Genomic DNA, 15,727 nt, shown 5'->3' with positions numbered 1-15,727 from the left:
ATGAGCTCTTGAAAAATGGGGAAGTACTCGACTGCATGTTAGGTTTTTCCTTTGCTCTTGTTAATTAGTTGCAGCTTCCACAGCTCAGCCAACTGGGTCAGCTTTCATATCAGACTTATTTTTCTAAAGTGCTACGCATGACACGTCAATTGAGTTATTAGCATTAATATTCACTCCATTATTTCGTCACTGCAATATGATCCTCCCATTATGCATTGTGCATACGTATGTGTGTACATATCCGCATAAGTTTATCATTTTAATACAAGTTGTTTGGCAGCGAAATGGAAATTTCGATTCCCTTTTTCGGTTTCCTTTACCACGTCAGCCGCTCTCATAAATTATAAATAACTTAATCGTGTCCGAGCGTATTGAACCGAAAGGCCTGAGCCTAGCCAAAAAAAGGGCCACGAACCCAAGCTGAATCTCACTTTTAGCATCTTGAGAGGATTGGATGGAGCTCGAGTTGACGCGGCAGGGCAGCTGACAAATGCACAGGCGTGCCCAATCTTTTCCACCCACTCTAGGTTGATTAAGATGTTTCGACATGACTTCACTCATGTGTTAATGCTCGGTAGGTGTGTGCGTGTGCGGACGGGCAAGCATGCTTGATTTGCTCATTTCCGGTTCATTGAAGGCCAACTGGGAGAAGACCACGCTCATATTATGTACAAACACACAGCAGAGTACATAGTTTTCAAGCGATATTCTAATCGGATTTGTGTGATTGCCATATACTCGTATGTGAGTTATGTCCAGGCTCGTTCCGTAAATACTCGACGCTCTCTTTTCGGCTCACTAAGCAAGTTAATTATTAAAACAACAATTAGCATCCAAGGTATTTATGAATAGTCAACTAATACTTGCTTTGCTGCATACATTTGTATATAAGTGCATAAATAAATATTAAGTGGGCTATTTAGACACATGAAACCCTAAATAGTATGTCAAATTACAAATCGGCAACAACTTAACATAAATGTGCTTATATTATTCAATTGTATTAATTTGATTTATCCAAACTTTATAAATCAAACTGTATAAATTTGATAAACAAAACTTAAAACTTTTGGTCTTGCGCGTAGGTTTAGTAAAAAATGTCTTAAGTTAAGTATGTCATTAATGTTGTCGTTTTCTGGTGATTTTACATGTTTTATTTGCTGGCTTAAATTCGAATTTTTTTGGCTATAGTAGTTATCTATTTATTAATAAAAAAGTTTTGATTTATCATTTTCTAACTTAAATTTTATTTTCTTTGGTCTTGGGTGACTGGAAGTTTCAGAACCTTGTGTAGAGGCAAAATTGAATTCATCAATATTCCGTACATAAAGTATAAAAATACAAGACTGGCAAATATCACACAATGCATTGAATGCCTTTGGTAGGTCAGCTTTCAGACGCTTGGACTAATTAGGCGCTAAGCTTATCTTTGAAAAGTGTTACGTTGTTGTAAGTTCTATTTGGATAGTAGAGTGCCCCACGTTATAGATAGGCCCGGAGACAAGTTTGGTTGCCGCCTGCAGAACCGCATTTCCGTCAGCTCGAGAGTCTGCCAAAAAGTTAAGGAAGGTGAAAGTGGCTCCGCAGAAGTTTCAGAGACTTACCGATGACCAGGTGTGCCATCATCACCCTTTGCTGGGTAGTTTGCTGCCACAGGTTTAGGTGGTGCACAGATCTGTCAATAGAAGCATATCTTTTTAGTGGATGTGCGCTTTGCAGACTCGTCGTTTTTACTCACCTGACCCCCTCTAAGCTGGCAAGGTCGTAATGCAGGGTGCGCATGCTGACGTTTCGCGGCACTGCGTTTATGAGTATAGCCACCGACTCCCGAAATAGCTGGACCGTCGTTATTATTACAATTATCGAGAAGATAAGCGTGCACAGGGGATCAGCATATTTGGCACTTGGCTACAAATATTAATAGTTATGCATATATAGTTATGTATATAAAAAACAAGAAAGGAAGCTAACTTCCGGAGGTCTAATTTCCAAAAATCTTGATTGTCTGCTAAAAAACAACGATCTTATCATTTTTTTCCGTTAATTTCCGATATATAGATTTTTCGAAATTACAAAACACCATCTAAAAGAAATCAAGTCGATATGGTCCAAAAAATGGCGTGATAATTTTTTTTTCTTTCTCTCGTATGGGAGGCATTCGATATAGTCGCTCGATGCGGCCCGTTTCGACTTATATACTGCGTGGAATAACTTCACAACTTTTACGTAAACTTCAGCAAGATAGCTTTAAAACTGAGAGACTAGTTTAAATAGAAACAGGCAGGAGGTCAGACGGACAGACGTACAGACGTAATTCGATTCAGATTCTAAAATTATAATACCTAACTAACTAACTAAAATTACAATACCCTCTACAAGAGTATAACAATATAAATCAAAATAATAATTAGACAATAACTTCACTAAGCTGCTTACAAAAATATTAAGGGAAAAAGTTGAAGAAGAGTCTTTAATATATATTTTTTATACATTTGCCGTTCTGCAATGTTTTGATCCGAGAAGAATATGAATTAATTTATTATCCGAAGCAAAAACTCACATAAAATTTGATAAGAACGGCTGCCAGAAAAACCCCAATGCTCTGCACCAGATCTCCAATTACATGAATCATAGCTGCTCGAAGGTTTAAATTTTTCTCCTCGCGAACCACTTCTGAGTTCATCGCCCTGCGGAGAGAGTGACAGGGTAAGAATGCAGTTAGAAGCCAATATTAATTAATTTTAATCAGATAAAAATCAAAACATATACTAATTCAATTGCAAATTCAATTTAAATCACTTCTAATAAAACAAACAAGTGTCCACAACCGCAAGCAAAAAGGTTAGGGCCTGAATTTTTGTTGGCTTTGCAAATTCGGTTTTTGGCGATTGCTACTGCTTACCGCAGGCCATAAAATTGCAATTGAATCAATATTTGTGGCATATGTTCTTGCTACGTATGTATGAGCACCTACCCAGACTCCTTTATTCCACCTGAAACTATGTTATGTTCGTTTGTGACTTTATCACTTCTTTCAGCTGTTGCTGTTGCTAGCGTGATTAACTCGCTCTCATTACCAGCTGAAGTGAGTACGTAGGAACTTGATTGGGTCTGCAAGGAACCGTGACTGTGACTGTGGCCGTGCCCATGACTATGACCGTGACTGTGACTATGGCCGTGTCCAACGCCCTCAAACCAGGAGCCATGCAGGACGAATATCATTCTGTTAAAAAATATATATTTAAAGGATAATGGTATTTAGTAAATTAGAAAGGGTCCTTTGACAAGCCAAGACAATTTAATTGTTTTTATTTTCTTATACCCTTGCAGAGGGTATTATATGTAATCAAGGGCGTCGCAGCCGATGGCGCAGGGGGGACAAGTTGACTTTACCTACTACAATTCATACATTTCTCGTTCGATAGAAAAGTAGGGTTATATTGTTTAAATTTTACCAAGGATCCCTAATTTTTTCAAAATTAAATGTAGCATAAAAAACTTGTAAATGGGTTTTAACATTTATTAGAAAAATAAAATAAAAATGAGTTTGAAATCTCTCGGGGGGGGCAGCTGCCCCTCTCGCCTTCCGGCCACCAAAGTCCTGGAGAACCGATACAAACAAAGGTAGAACGCGAGAAAGGGACGCCATGAGTTGGGGCTGCTTTACGTGACGGAGCCTTGGACCAATAAAAAAGAGGAATCAAAATATGAAATGGAAAACTAATAAGATACAGTAGAATCCGCTTATAGTGACTTTCAAGGGACCGACGAGTTTTCGTCGTTATACCCGGAAGACGCACTAAGCAAAAGGATATAAGTGTATAAGTCTGTCTGGGGACCAATCAAGCCATCGAGTTTTCGTCGCAATACCCGGACGGACACCATAAGCGGAGTCGTTATAACAGGATTCTACAGTATTTTGCTGACCGATCTTTGCGATTTTGCTTGCAAATGTGCGTCAAAGATCAATAAAAAACTACAAACCGAATCGGAAGCTAGCTTCGGTGAGCCGAATATTTATACCATTGCAGTCAATAAATATGTCCAACAAAATACTTTAAATCTAAACAACATAGAAGCTATAATGATTTTTCTATTAAATGTCTATATTTTCGAATATTTTTTATATGGCAGCTATATGATATAGTCATCAATTTTTTACCTTTAGCACGAACTCGGTCTTACACGGTGACGAATTTGCTCCCATCCCCCTTTGAACACGGTTAAAACCTCGTTCTTACACGATTGCAAAATATCGATAATGAAATAGACAGATTTATTTTGATAATGAGCCAACAAAAAAGAAAACATGTTAAAACAAACTCGCCACCAAATGGATTTTAAATTTGATCTTATTTTTTAACATTTTTAAGTTTCTTTAAAGTTTAACGTGCTAATTAATTAAATAAAGCAACTTTTTTAATTTAATTCCAACTTTTAATTTTGAAAATATAAACGTTAAATGCATAAAATAAAGGCATATACATAATAACTTTTGGTTAATTTTGAACCAATGTATGAAACTTTAATAAAAACAGACCAAATATGAACAATAAAAAATTTGTATTGCTATGAACTTTGAATTTTGAGAACGTTACCCCGTATTTTGTACTGAATGCACGTTTCGCTTAACACGATTTCGCTTAACGAGAGGATTTCTAGGAACGTAACCCCCGTGTTAAGCGAGGGCCAAGTGTATTTATAATTCTAAATTTCGGTTTTGATAAAAATTTTATTTGAAATTCACTTGTAGTTAAAAAAATAAAAACATCTGGAAGAAATAAAGTTGATATGATCAAAAACCATGGAGTAATAATTTTTTAAAGTTATTTTTTCGATCTCAAGCTTACATAGAAATTGAGATCGTAATGCTGATAAAGAATATATATGCTTTATAAGGTAAGGCTGTCTTCTATTGGAGCTATCCGATATAGAAGCCCGATTCGGCCTGTTCCGACTCATATACTGCGTGCAATTACTACACAACCTTTGATAAAGTTTCAGCAAGATAGCTTTAAACTGAGAGACTAGTTTACATAGAAACAGTCAGACGGATAGGCGGAGAGACGTATTTCGATTCAGATAGTGATGCTGATCAAGAATATATATACTTTATGGGGTCTGAGGAGTCTCCTTCACTGCGTTGCAAACTTCGACTGAAATTATAATACCCTTTGCTCTGCAAGGGTATAAAAATAATCTAACGCGTTTTCAAAAAACGCCAAAGCTATATCATATAGGCCTCCGATTTCTATTAAATAAAGTCGTCAGATCCGGGCCGTTCCGATTTAAATACTGAGGGCAATAACTATACAACTCTTGGTTAATTTTCAGCGGGATAGCCTTACTAAAATTATAATACCCTTTGCAACAAAACTTTGCCCAAAAAAAAAATTCACTTACACAATGTTTATGGCAATGCCAATGCCTGAAATGACCATCATCATATCGACGTCCAGCGTAAAATCCTGTGAATAGATCCTCTGAATGGCAACTACTACGAGGAGGGTGGTGAGAAGCCAGATCCCCAATATAGAGGCAAGGGCGCCGATGACCTCTGTCAAGGTCAAGGCAAAAATCAAACGAAACATTCAAGAGAATGTACTGGAATAGATGACCAGCAATCTGGACGTGCTTGTTAAAGATGAAGTGGCCGTCATAAAGGCAATACTGTGGCGACTGGTTAAAGCGAACAATATTGCATCGTACTGGCCTGGATTACCATATAGCGGGTTTGTGTGCGGTACACTCATTAGCACAGTGTCAAACATAATTTGTTACTTACCGAATCGTTTGTAGCCAAAGGACATGCGCTCGTCAGGCGGCCGACTTCCCACCCAAATAGCAACCAGCCCGATGACAAAACTAATGCAATCTGATGCTAAATGGGCGGCATCCGACATAATGGCCAGGCTTCCGGCCACGTAGCCTCCAAGGAATTCAATGATCTGCGGTTGCCGTCAAGTGCGGTGGTTTCGTCGCAGGACATGAAATGTATCATAATTAAATCAACAATGCGTGCCTTCACATGTACAGATTGGAGGCGGGGGGTGGCGGGCGCCTTCTCACCATAAATATGCAACACAAGGAAACTGCAAGCAGAATTTTAAATTTGGCCTCCTGTGCGGATTTGCTCTTTAGGTTGACACCGAATCCAGGCTGACGGCTGCGGCACTCGGTTTCCATGTCAAATTCCACACGCTCGTGCTCAGAGTGCTGCAAGTGACCACGTAAATTGCTTATAAATATGAGTGTGCATACTTCGGTCCGCTGCATATAAATGGCCCACGGAGGAGTTTTGTTCCGCAACTAAGCGGCTTCACTTCACCTGGTTGCTCGTGTCGTCATCGCAGTCGCCCAGCAGTGGCACTTCCCACGTCTGCTCTTCAGGGATTCGGGCGGCTTTTGTTCCTATTGTCACCACTTCACCCTCAACACAGTTGTTGGGGATGTGGTATTTGCCGTGGCCGTTTGGCAGGCTAGCGGACCGATTGGTAGTCTGCTGCTGGAGGCCCGGATCCTGGCGATTATCATCAAAGTACAGCGGGTATCCCTCCTCGCAGTCGTCCTCATCGGCGGCGGGGTGCAGGGCGCTGTCAAGCTTCTGATATTTTGACATGCTCTTTGGTCTCGGTTTGCGGTGCCCTTTGTTATTATTATTTGCCTTGGCCTTTGTGCGTGTGCTTATGTCAGCGTCTGCTTATGTTGCTTGGGCCTTTGTAGTTTAGTTAACGTAATGTGAGCACCGCATTTATCATAATTAATGTGCGCTATGTGCTCCGGCATCTGTCGCATTAAATCAATCAGCTACAGACATAGCCAAGCGATCGCACCTCTTTGGTTTAGTCGGAATTGAAGCGGCTCTCGTTCATCCTGCAAACAAAAAAAATACTCACACACATGTGAATAAGTTGAGTATGAGTTTTTGTTAGTAAACAGGTACTATAGAAAAACTTTAATAATTTCTATTTTAGTGCTTATGTGTTAAAAGATTTAAAAAAAAAAAAAAAGGAAGCTTAAATACCCTTGCAGTTAAAACTGCAACTCAACAGAAATCTATAGTAACGAGATTTATCTGTCCGTCTGTCTGTTTCTATGTAAACTAGTCTCTTAGTTTTAAGGCAATCTTGCTGAAGCTAAGATGGAAGTGGCCAAATCGGGCGACTATATTGGATAGCTCCAAAACGAGAGATAGAAAAAAATATTACGCCGTTGTTTTTGATCATATCGATTTGATTATTTCCAGATGGTGTTTTTAAACTACTATCGAATTTCGTATTAATAGTGATCAAAATCAGATAGCTCTGTCATATAGTTACCATAGGGAAGATCGAAAAATATATAAATAAATAATGGCAAAAAAATTATAACGTCGTTGTTTTTTAACCCACGAGCATGATTTTTAGAACATCAAGTTTTTTCACTATCCTTCAATCAATAAAAATCGGACGGCTATATCATATACATAGTTGCCAAAGGAGAGATCGAAACATCTGTATAGAATTATCGAAAAAAAATTATAACGTGGCTGTTTTTCATCAGACAAGCATAATTTTTGGAATATAGTGTTTTTCAATTTCTTTTGAATTTCGAATTAAGTTTCATGAAAATCGGACGACTTTATCATCTAGCTGACCTATGAGCAGACGTCGAAAATATAGCTTCGCTGTTGTTTAGCGTTTATGTATTTTGTTGGACAGGGTATATACGATTCGACTCACCGAAGCCATTCATTCTTGTTTTTCTTCAAAAAAGTATTCTTTAAAAATATCTGCTTTGTTCCCTAAGTAACATTTGAGGTTAACAAACACAACCAGATAGTTTCTTTTATTTGTTCGCCACTGAATGTACATACATACATATTATTTATGGATAAGCTCGTCTAATGATTCTGATAAGAACATATGGATGTGTTTACTCGTTAAGGTCTATTAAATAAATTCAGGACAGAAGATCATTTAAACTTTGAGCTAGAATTTGTATGCGTAAAACTGTCTGTTGCTGGCAGGTTAATTTTAATTACCTGCTCTTACATACCTCCTTCGTCCGAACTTGAGGACTATTTTAGGCACCTATCAGTTATAAAGTCAATTTCGAGTTCTTTGTCCGATATGGATCAGTTAGTAGTTCTAGGTGATTTTAATATACCTGGAACTACGTGGTCCTCGGATGATAATTCCAATGCTTTACAACCCTTAGGCCAAAATGAATTCATTGACGGTCTACTTGACATACCTCTGTGTCAGGTAAACCATGTTCGAAATTCTTTAGATCGCTTACTTGATTTGTGCCTCGTCTCAAATCCTGAAAGTGTTGTTCTTTCTAGAGCTACTCCACTTACGCTGCCTGAAGATCCATATCACCCTGCTTTCGAGGTGACTATCGACATTGGTATAACAGTAAAAAATAATGCTTTAAAGTCAGCCAAGCGAATTCATTGTTTTCGCAAGGCTAACTTTCTGAGACTTAATCATCTTATATCTGGCAATGACTGGTCCGATCTCTATTCCTGCAATAATATGGAAGACGCCATTACAATTTTTTATTCGGCAATCAAACTGTTTTTTAACTCGTGTGTTCCGCTATATAACCCGTCAACATCCCATAAACCACCTTGGTTTAGTAAGGAGTTAACACACCTTAGGAATGTAAAGTCCAGACTTTATAAAAAATATAAAATTTCAGGTTGTCAGTCTGTTTTTGGAAAATACATAAGAGCTCGGTCAAACTTTACCGTGCTTAACGCTCAGTGTTACAAAAATTATTTAGTCCGTTGCAGGTCCCAGTTCTTACGGGATCCCAAACAGTTCTATAATTTTGTCAACACTAAGCGCAGATCATGTTCCTTTCCGCCTTCGCTTTCGTTTGAAAGTAGGACGGCTAACACTGATCAGGCAATAGCTGATCTGTTTGCCCAATTCTTTCAAACAACTTACTCAACAGTGTCTCATTCAAGTGAGCAATATTTATACGCAATACCTAAGTCGAACCTAATATTTCGTCCCACCTTAAACGAAAGCTCCCTACTTTTGGATCTTCAACGTGTTACACCAGTTTACTCCCCAGGTCCTGACGGGATTCCTGGGTGCGTTCTTAAACACTGTGCAAATGCATTGTGCAAACCCCTTCTCAAGCTGTTTACCCTATCCCTACAAACTTGTCAGTTTCCCCTCATTTGGAAGGAGTCATTTGTCATTCCCCTTCATAAAAAGGGAAGCAAGTCGGATGCTTGCAATTATAGAGGTATTTCTAAATTGTCAGCAATTCCAAAGCTTTTCGAACGTGCAGTAACCCCCCACTTGCAGCACCTTTGTAGATCAATCATATCTCCATGCCAACACGGATTTATGAAACGCAGGTCTACCACAACAAATCTTCTAGAGCTCACATCCTTCGTGATAGATGGCTTTAAAAATAATTTCCAAACTGATGTCATTTACACAGACTTCAGTAAAGCATTTGACTCTGTAAATCACTTCCTAATGATTCGCAAACTTGACATGATGGGGTTTCCAGCAGATCTTTTAAGTTGGATCTTTAGTTATCTCAGTGGCCGAACTCAAAGAGTCCTTTTCAAAAATTCCTTAAGCGGTCTCCTCAGAGTTACCTCTGGTGTACCACAAGGAAGCCATCTGGGACCATTACTTTTCACTTTGTTCATTAATGATCTTCCATCGATCATTACGCATTCCCGCGTACTTATGTACGCGGACGACGTAAAACTCTGTCTGCAGTATAATGATTGCTCCCGTCATTTAAGCCTTCAGGCAGACCTAAACAATTTTCAAAACTGGTGTCACGACAATTTACTAAAATTAAACAGCTCCAAATGCAAGCTGATGACGTTCTGTCGGGTCAATCCGCATAACGTCACCTATTCGCTAAGTGGTGGTGCCTTGGAAAGAATAGCGCTTGTTGACGATCTTGGCGTCCTATTGGACCCCAAACTTAAATTCACTCTGCATATTTCGAGCATGGTTAATAAAGCTAGGGGAATGCTTGGATTTATTAAACGATGGTCGAAGGAATTTGAGGATCCTTACGTTACCAAGGCTTTATTTATATCGTTGGTCCGGCCAATCCTCGAGAATGGGGCACCCGTTTGGAGTCCTCAATACGGAGTACATGCTGATCGCATTGAATCAGTACAAAAAAACTTTTTAATTTTTGCACTACGCCGCCTTAACTGGAATGCAAACCTATTCCTACCCTCATATTCGCATAGATTGCTCCTCATTAACCTGCCCTCCCTTACTAACCGTAGAACGATGCTTGGTACTGTATTTATTCATAACCTTATACGTGGTGATATTGACTGTCCTAATTTGCTGAGTAGACTAAATTTCTCGGTACCAAGTAGATTAACTAGAAATTATGTTCCTTTAGTTTTAAATCAGTGTAGACGTAATTATAACGTGCATGAGCCTTTCAGAGTACTTTGTTCTGACTACAATAGACTTTTTCCTATTTTATCCTCTTCTGACTCTCTGCAGCTCCTTAAGCAATTAGTTTTAACATTTCTGGCACAAAATTAGATTGCTAAATTTAAACTTAAATTAAATTTAAAATTTTTCTTCGTTTTTAATTTTTTTTTCTTAATTAACATCGCGTCAAATTTAACTTTTCTTTCGCGTCAAAATTATCGCGAATCGTGCCGTACGTTACACGGCGGTCGCCCCTCGGTCGGTTGGGCGGGAAAGTGGGCCGTGGGACTACGCGCGAAAAAAAAAAAAAAAAAGAAACCTTTTCACTCTTGTAACGGGTAAAATAACTCCCAAAGTGTTCTTCGTCCCAACATGAACAGCCGCCAACGATTATAAGGTAAATGTGTTCTAATCGGAACTGTGGGTTCTTTTTGATTACTATACAATCTGTTCTTGTTTCTTGCTGTGCGCTTTTTGTTTTTTTTTTTTATCGTTGGCAAGTTTTATGTACGACCGCACGCATTTATTGTTTTTCTGCCTTGAGGCACTTAAGTAGCGATAAGCCCCACGTTCCCCATTACAGTCGTCAAAGCACCAGTAAAATTACTTACAAACTTTGATTAACTTGTCGACACGCACACACCCGTATTCATACTGCACACAGAAAAAAATTTACAAAATTTTCAGTTCTGTCAAGTCGCAAAGATTTTTTTTTAAAGAAATAATGATTTCAAAATAATAATTATGACACTAAAATAATGAAAACTGCACAAAAACAGTTTTTACATTATGTCTACGAATAAAAAACGTTTAAACTAGTAGTCTCACCGAATGTTGAAATTGTAAAAAATGATTTGTCTAGAATATCGTTTTTTATCTGGGTAAAATTTTCTGTTGCAGTAAAGGTTTACAATATATTTAACAAATGGTATTTACACCTTCTAAATAAAAATATACCCTTTTATTGGGAAGATTTTAAAATTTAAAACTTTTCGTCCCGCACACTCACAGTGCGCTTCGGCACTATGTAAACAACAATGTGAGCTGTGTCCGTCAATGGAACATAGGCAAACTGATAAAAAATACGTGCTGTAGAATTCAGATTTTATGAAAATTTATTGTCATTGTTCTTCAATTTAATCTGGTGTATGGGTATTTTCATTGTTTTCTATCCATACAGTTTATTTATGGCAACGGCAGTGCACGGCGCCCGAGTGTTCTTATGAGCTGCTAATGGCGTATTTTCTAAAGCTAATTTTACGTCACATTGCGGGGGCAGAATAACCACAAAAATGTTTTTTTTTAACTTCTCATTTACACAGGCATCTTAAACAAAAGATGTAGAACATTTTTTAACAAAGGGCGGGGAAGACCGCGCGTTGACCTTATCAACAGGTTTTGGGTTTGCCAGTGTGTAATGAATATGATTCCAAAACTTCCTCTCTGAAGCTCTCTCATTCCAACTCTCTTCAACTTTATGATTAAATTGCCTCACTTGTGACAAACAAGTGTTTAAATTGATTAAAAGTTTTAAATTTTTACAGTTATTCTTCACTGCGCTAAGTTCGTATTCCTATTGTTGTTAGTTTCTTATGTAATCAATAAAAAGTTTATGCGTATTATTTACAATTGTGGGCTCACGTCATTCCACTGCGTTGCAATCAATTTTGTTTGCACTTCGATCACCCCGCGTTCATTATTTTTTTGCCAGGAGGAATAAACAGTGTTATTTACACTCCCCTGCAAAACGGTTCTCGATCGCGCCCAAGGTTTTTTTCGGTGTTCGCAGCGACGCGTGAAGTTCAACTAACAGCAGCAACGTTGAAGACTCAGTTTGTGTGTTCACAGCGAACAGGAGAGAGAGTGGAAGTAAATCTTAGGTGCCGGCATTGCTCTCTCGCCCAAGTGCCAATCATCAGAGAGCGACAGGTGCCTTTAAAAGTAAAGAGAATTCGTGCTTTTGATTCGACCATCGATGCATTGCACTGCCGTCAACGTGGTTCACGGTGGTTCGGCTTGTTGTTAAATAAAAAGAAAAATATTTTTGATATATCGACGCATTTCCGCGAAAGTATCGTATGTCGCTTTTTTTCGAAATTGAGATTTTAATGCAAAATTGTTAGGCACCTAATGTCTCACTACCCTGTGCAATACTATAACTGAAAGCCCTATAGTTCCGATAAAAATTAAGTCTCAATTTTATCGTATGTTACAATGTGCGGGCGAAATTATCGTATGACCATACAAATTTTTTTTCATTTGCATGGAAATACTGCAATCACACAAAAATACCGAAATACAAAAATAAAGAAAAAGCTTCTCCTGTAAAATTTGATTTTTCAACATACGATACATTCGCGGAAATGCGTCGATATAATAAAACAAGAAAAGAAGCTAGCTTTGGCGAGCCGAAGCTTACATATATACCCTTGCCGTCATCAAATATCTCGAACAAAATAGATAAAGGCTATGACGATTTTTATACCCTTGCAGTGCAAAGGGTTTTATAATTTCAGTCAGATGATCAGATCGACTTGATTTCTTCCAGATGGTGTTTTTTAACTACTGTAGAATTTCGAATTGAATTTTATCAAAGTTGGATAACTACATACATATTTCATATAAATTAATAAATTGATAACGTTGTTGTTTTTGAGTATAAACTAGCTAGCCTTGAATTATGAAAAGAAAACAGAATTTGGACCCGGTCTGTTTCGACTTATATACTGCGTACAATAACTACACAACTTTTGGTAAAAAATCATCGAGATAGTTTTAAAACTAAGAGACGAGTTTATATAGAAACAAACAGACGAACAGGTGGATCGACGGATAGACGAACCTTGTCTAGATCGATTATGGTGAAGCTGATCAAGATTATATAAGCTTAATATGGGTTGAAGTGTTTCCCTGACTGCATTGCTAACTTCTGAAATTATGAAACTACCTGCAAAGGTGTAAATAATTAGAAATGGAAGTTTACCCTAAAGCTGTTTTGTTGTTGAGGATCGGACTTAAAGGTCTTAGGAAAGGCTTAAGGCAGGTTCTCACCTTGTGGCAAAAAAAAAATTGATTTTTTTTTTTGCTTATCGTATGGATATATTTTCCGAAAATGTTCTCAAAAAATTTCAGATCCAAATTTGAAATATTACAAAAGTTACAGGCTCTTACATGGAGCACATGTCGAGCCAAGGCCATTGGAAGCCAAAACTTTAAACGCGTTTATCTCGGAACCACGTTTTCGGACCTTACGGAAGTAATTGAAGGCGTTGGGGTTAACCAATCGTCATCAAATTTTTCTTTTAATGTTCCTAATTGTTTCCTTTAACTAATGAACTAGGATTATCCAAAAATATTGAAAACTGTTTAATTGAAAAAATAATTCGTGAGAAAAAAAGCGCGGAAATCGAAATTTTTTTTTAAAAGCTTATAACTTTTGCAATTTTTTTTTTGTCTGATCCTAGTTTATTTTATGCACAGTACAGTACACTTTAACAATCTTTTTGGTTTTTGTGTTTCCGATTATCCGTTTTGGCTGAAGCCAAAACCCGTAAGCGGGACACCTTTTTGCCGAAATGTTGCAACTGAGGAACGCCCACTCCCGCCCCTTTTTGGTTTTTCAATTTTGAAATTTTTTTTCGCAAAATAAAAATTTGTTTTCAAATAAATTTACAAATTTCGGATTTTTATCTTTAACCGTTTTCTCAAAACAATTTTAGTTTTAAAAAAATTTTTTCGCATTTTTTTTTTTTTTTTTTTTTGAATGTCCAATATGTCGAGAACATTGTGTAAATAAATTCAAAATACTTTGAATCGATTTTGCCGAAGACGTTATTTTGAAAGTCGGTGAACATCAGAACTCAAAATCTACTGAACCGATCCTTTTTAAATTTTTAACACAAATTCTCAACATAAATACGCAGGTAATCAGGAAGAATTTTTTTATTTTTTTTCTATTTTAAAAAAAATAAATTAACAGCGATTTTTTAAGCTTTCTTTTTTCACTTTCAAGTGCTCCCAAAAATAGACAAAAAATAAATAAAAACAAGAAAGGAAGCTAGCTTCGGCAAGCCGAAGCTTATATACCCTTGCAGTCATCAAATATGTCGAACAAAACGCATAAAGGCTAGACAACATCGAAGCTAAGACGATTTTTCTATTCATTTTCCATATTTTTATACCCTTGCAAAAGGGTATTATAATTTCAGTCAGAAGTTTGCAACGCAGTGAAGGAGACACCTCAGACCCCATAAAGTATATATATTCTTGATCAGCATCACGAGCAGAATCGAAATATGTATGTACGTCTGTCCGTCTGTCCGTTTCCGCGCAAACTAGTCTCTCAGTTTTAAAGCTATCTCGCTGAAACTTTCCCAAAAGTTGTGTAGTTGTTGCACGCAGTATATAAGTCGGAACGGGCCGGATCGGCCGACTATATCGGATAGCTCCAATACAAGAGAATGAAATAAAAAAAGTGTGTGCGTACAAAGTACACATGTCAGAAGTGAAACTTCTTTGGCGAACTAATTTATCAGTCTTGTCTATATTTATACAAATCTAAAACTTTAGATTTCCGAGACTTAAAGAAAGGGAAAAAGGAAGAAATGTTAGGATTTTAATTTTCATTAAAATATTAAAAGTGTTGAAAATTAATATAAATTATAAATTTAGTTTTTTAAATTTATTTGTTCAATATTTACACTATTCGACACGTTTCCTATGAGTATTGTTTTTAAAAACAAGAAAATAAGCTAGCTTCGGCTTGCCGAATACTCTTGCAGTCATCAAATATGTCGAACAAAACGCATAAAGGCTAAACAACAACGAAGCTAGGACGATTTTTCTATTCATTTTCCATATTTTTGTCTATAGATCATATGGCAGCTATATGATCAAATTTAATTCGTAATTCGAGAGTCGTGGGAAAACTTTATATTCTGATTTTTGGAGCTTATCCGTTATTTTTATATAATTTTTTGATCTTTCCTATGACAGCTATAAGATATAGTTGTGCGATTTTCATGAAACTCTTTTCTCAACTTAAGGGTTATTAAAAAACCTGATATTCAAAAAATTATGCTCGTGGGATAAAAAACAACGATGTTATCAATTTATTTCCATTAATTCTATATATTTTTTTTCGATCTCTTCTATGGCAGCTATATGAAAGAGTTATCCGATTTTGATAAAATTTAATCCGAAATTCAATAGTAGTTAGAAAACTCCATCTTGAAGAAATCAAGCCGATCTGATCAAAAACAACAGCATGAGAATTTTTTATTTCATTCTCTCGTATGGGAGCT

The 15,727-nt window shown here is 37.1% G+C and overlaps 1 protein-coding gene across 2 annotated transcripts; it reads right to left on the bottom strand.

The window, feature by feature from the left end:
* Positions 1 to 5: 5 nt before the first annotated feature.
* LOC108101343 (zinc transporter 2) lies at positions 6 to 12,332 on the bottom strand. 2 transcript variants are annotated; one of them, XM_017205650.2, is made up of 10 exons: positions 12,052 to 12,332; positions 6,329 to 6,873; positions 6,070 to 6,216; positions 5,786 to 5,948; positions 5,404 to 5,557; positions 2,975 to 3,223; positions 2,561 to 2,687; positions 1,739 to 1,908; positions 1,605 to 1,675; positions 6 to 1,549 (listed from the first exon to the last, which is right to left on the bottom strand). In XM_017205650.2, exons 2-10 carry the CDS (start codon positions 6,617 to 6,619, stop codon positions 1,440 to 1,442), a joined length of 1,482 nt encoding a protein of 493 aa, XP_017061139.1. In that variant the 5' UTR covers positions 6,620 to 6,873; positions 12,052 to 12,332; the 3' UTR covers positions 6 to 1,439. The 2 variants fall into 2 exon arrangements, with proteins under 2 accessions (XP_017061139.1, XP_017061138.1); XM_017205649.2 differs by having other exon boundaries at positions 12,066 to 12,332.
* Positions 12,333 to 15,727: the final 3,395 nt, after the last annotated feature.

This window comes from Drosophila ficusphila, unplaced genomic scaffold (assembly GCF_018152265.1).
Source record: "Drosophila ficusphila isolate 14025-0441.05 unplaced genomic scaffold, ASM1815226v1 contig_414, whole genome shotgun sequence".
In the NCBI taxonomy this organism is placed as follows: Eukaryota; Metazoa; Arthropoda; class Insecta; order Diptera; family Drosophilidae; genus Drosophila; species Drosophila ficusphila.
Note: the sequence above shows the minus strand (reverse complement) of the source record. Positions and strands in the feature narration are given on the sequence as shown.

Excerpts from the sequence above, each read along its gene's own strand:
- LOC108101343 (XM_017205650.2), bottom strand. The coding sequence starts at position 6,619 with ATGTCAAAATATCAGAAGCTTGACAGCGCCCTGCACCCCGCCGCCGAT. Across the intron at positions 5,558-5,785 it reads CTTTGGCTACAAACGATTCG|AGGTCATCGGCGCCCTTGCC; the intron begins GTAAGTAACAAA and ends TGACCTTGACAG. Across the intron at positions 1,909-2,560 it reads CCGTTCTTATCAAATTTTAT|CCAAGTGCCAAATATGCTGA; the intron begins GTGAGTTTTTGC and ends TAATATTTGTAG.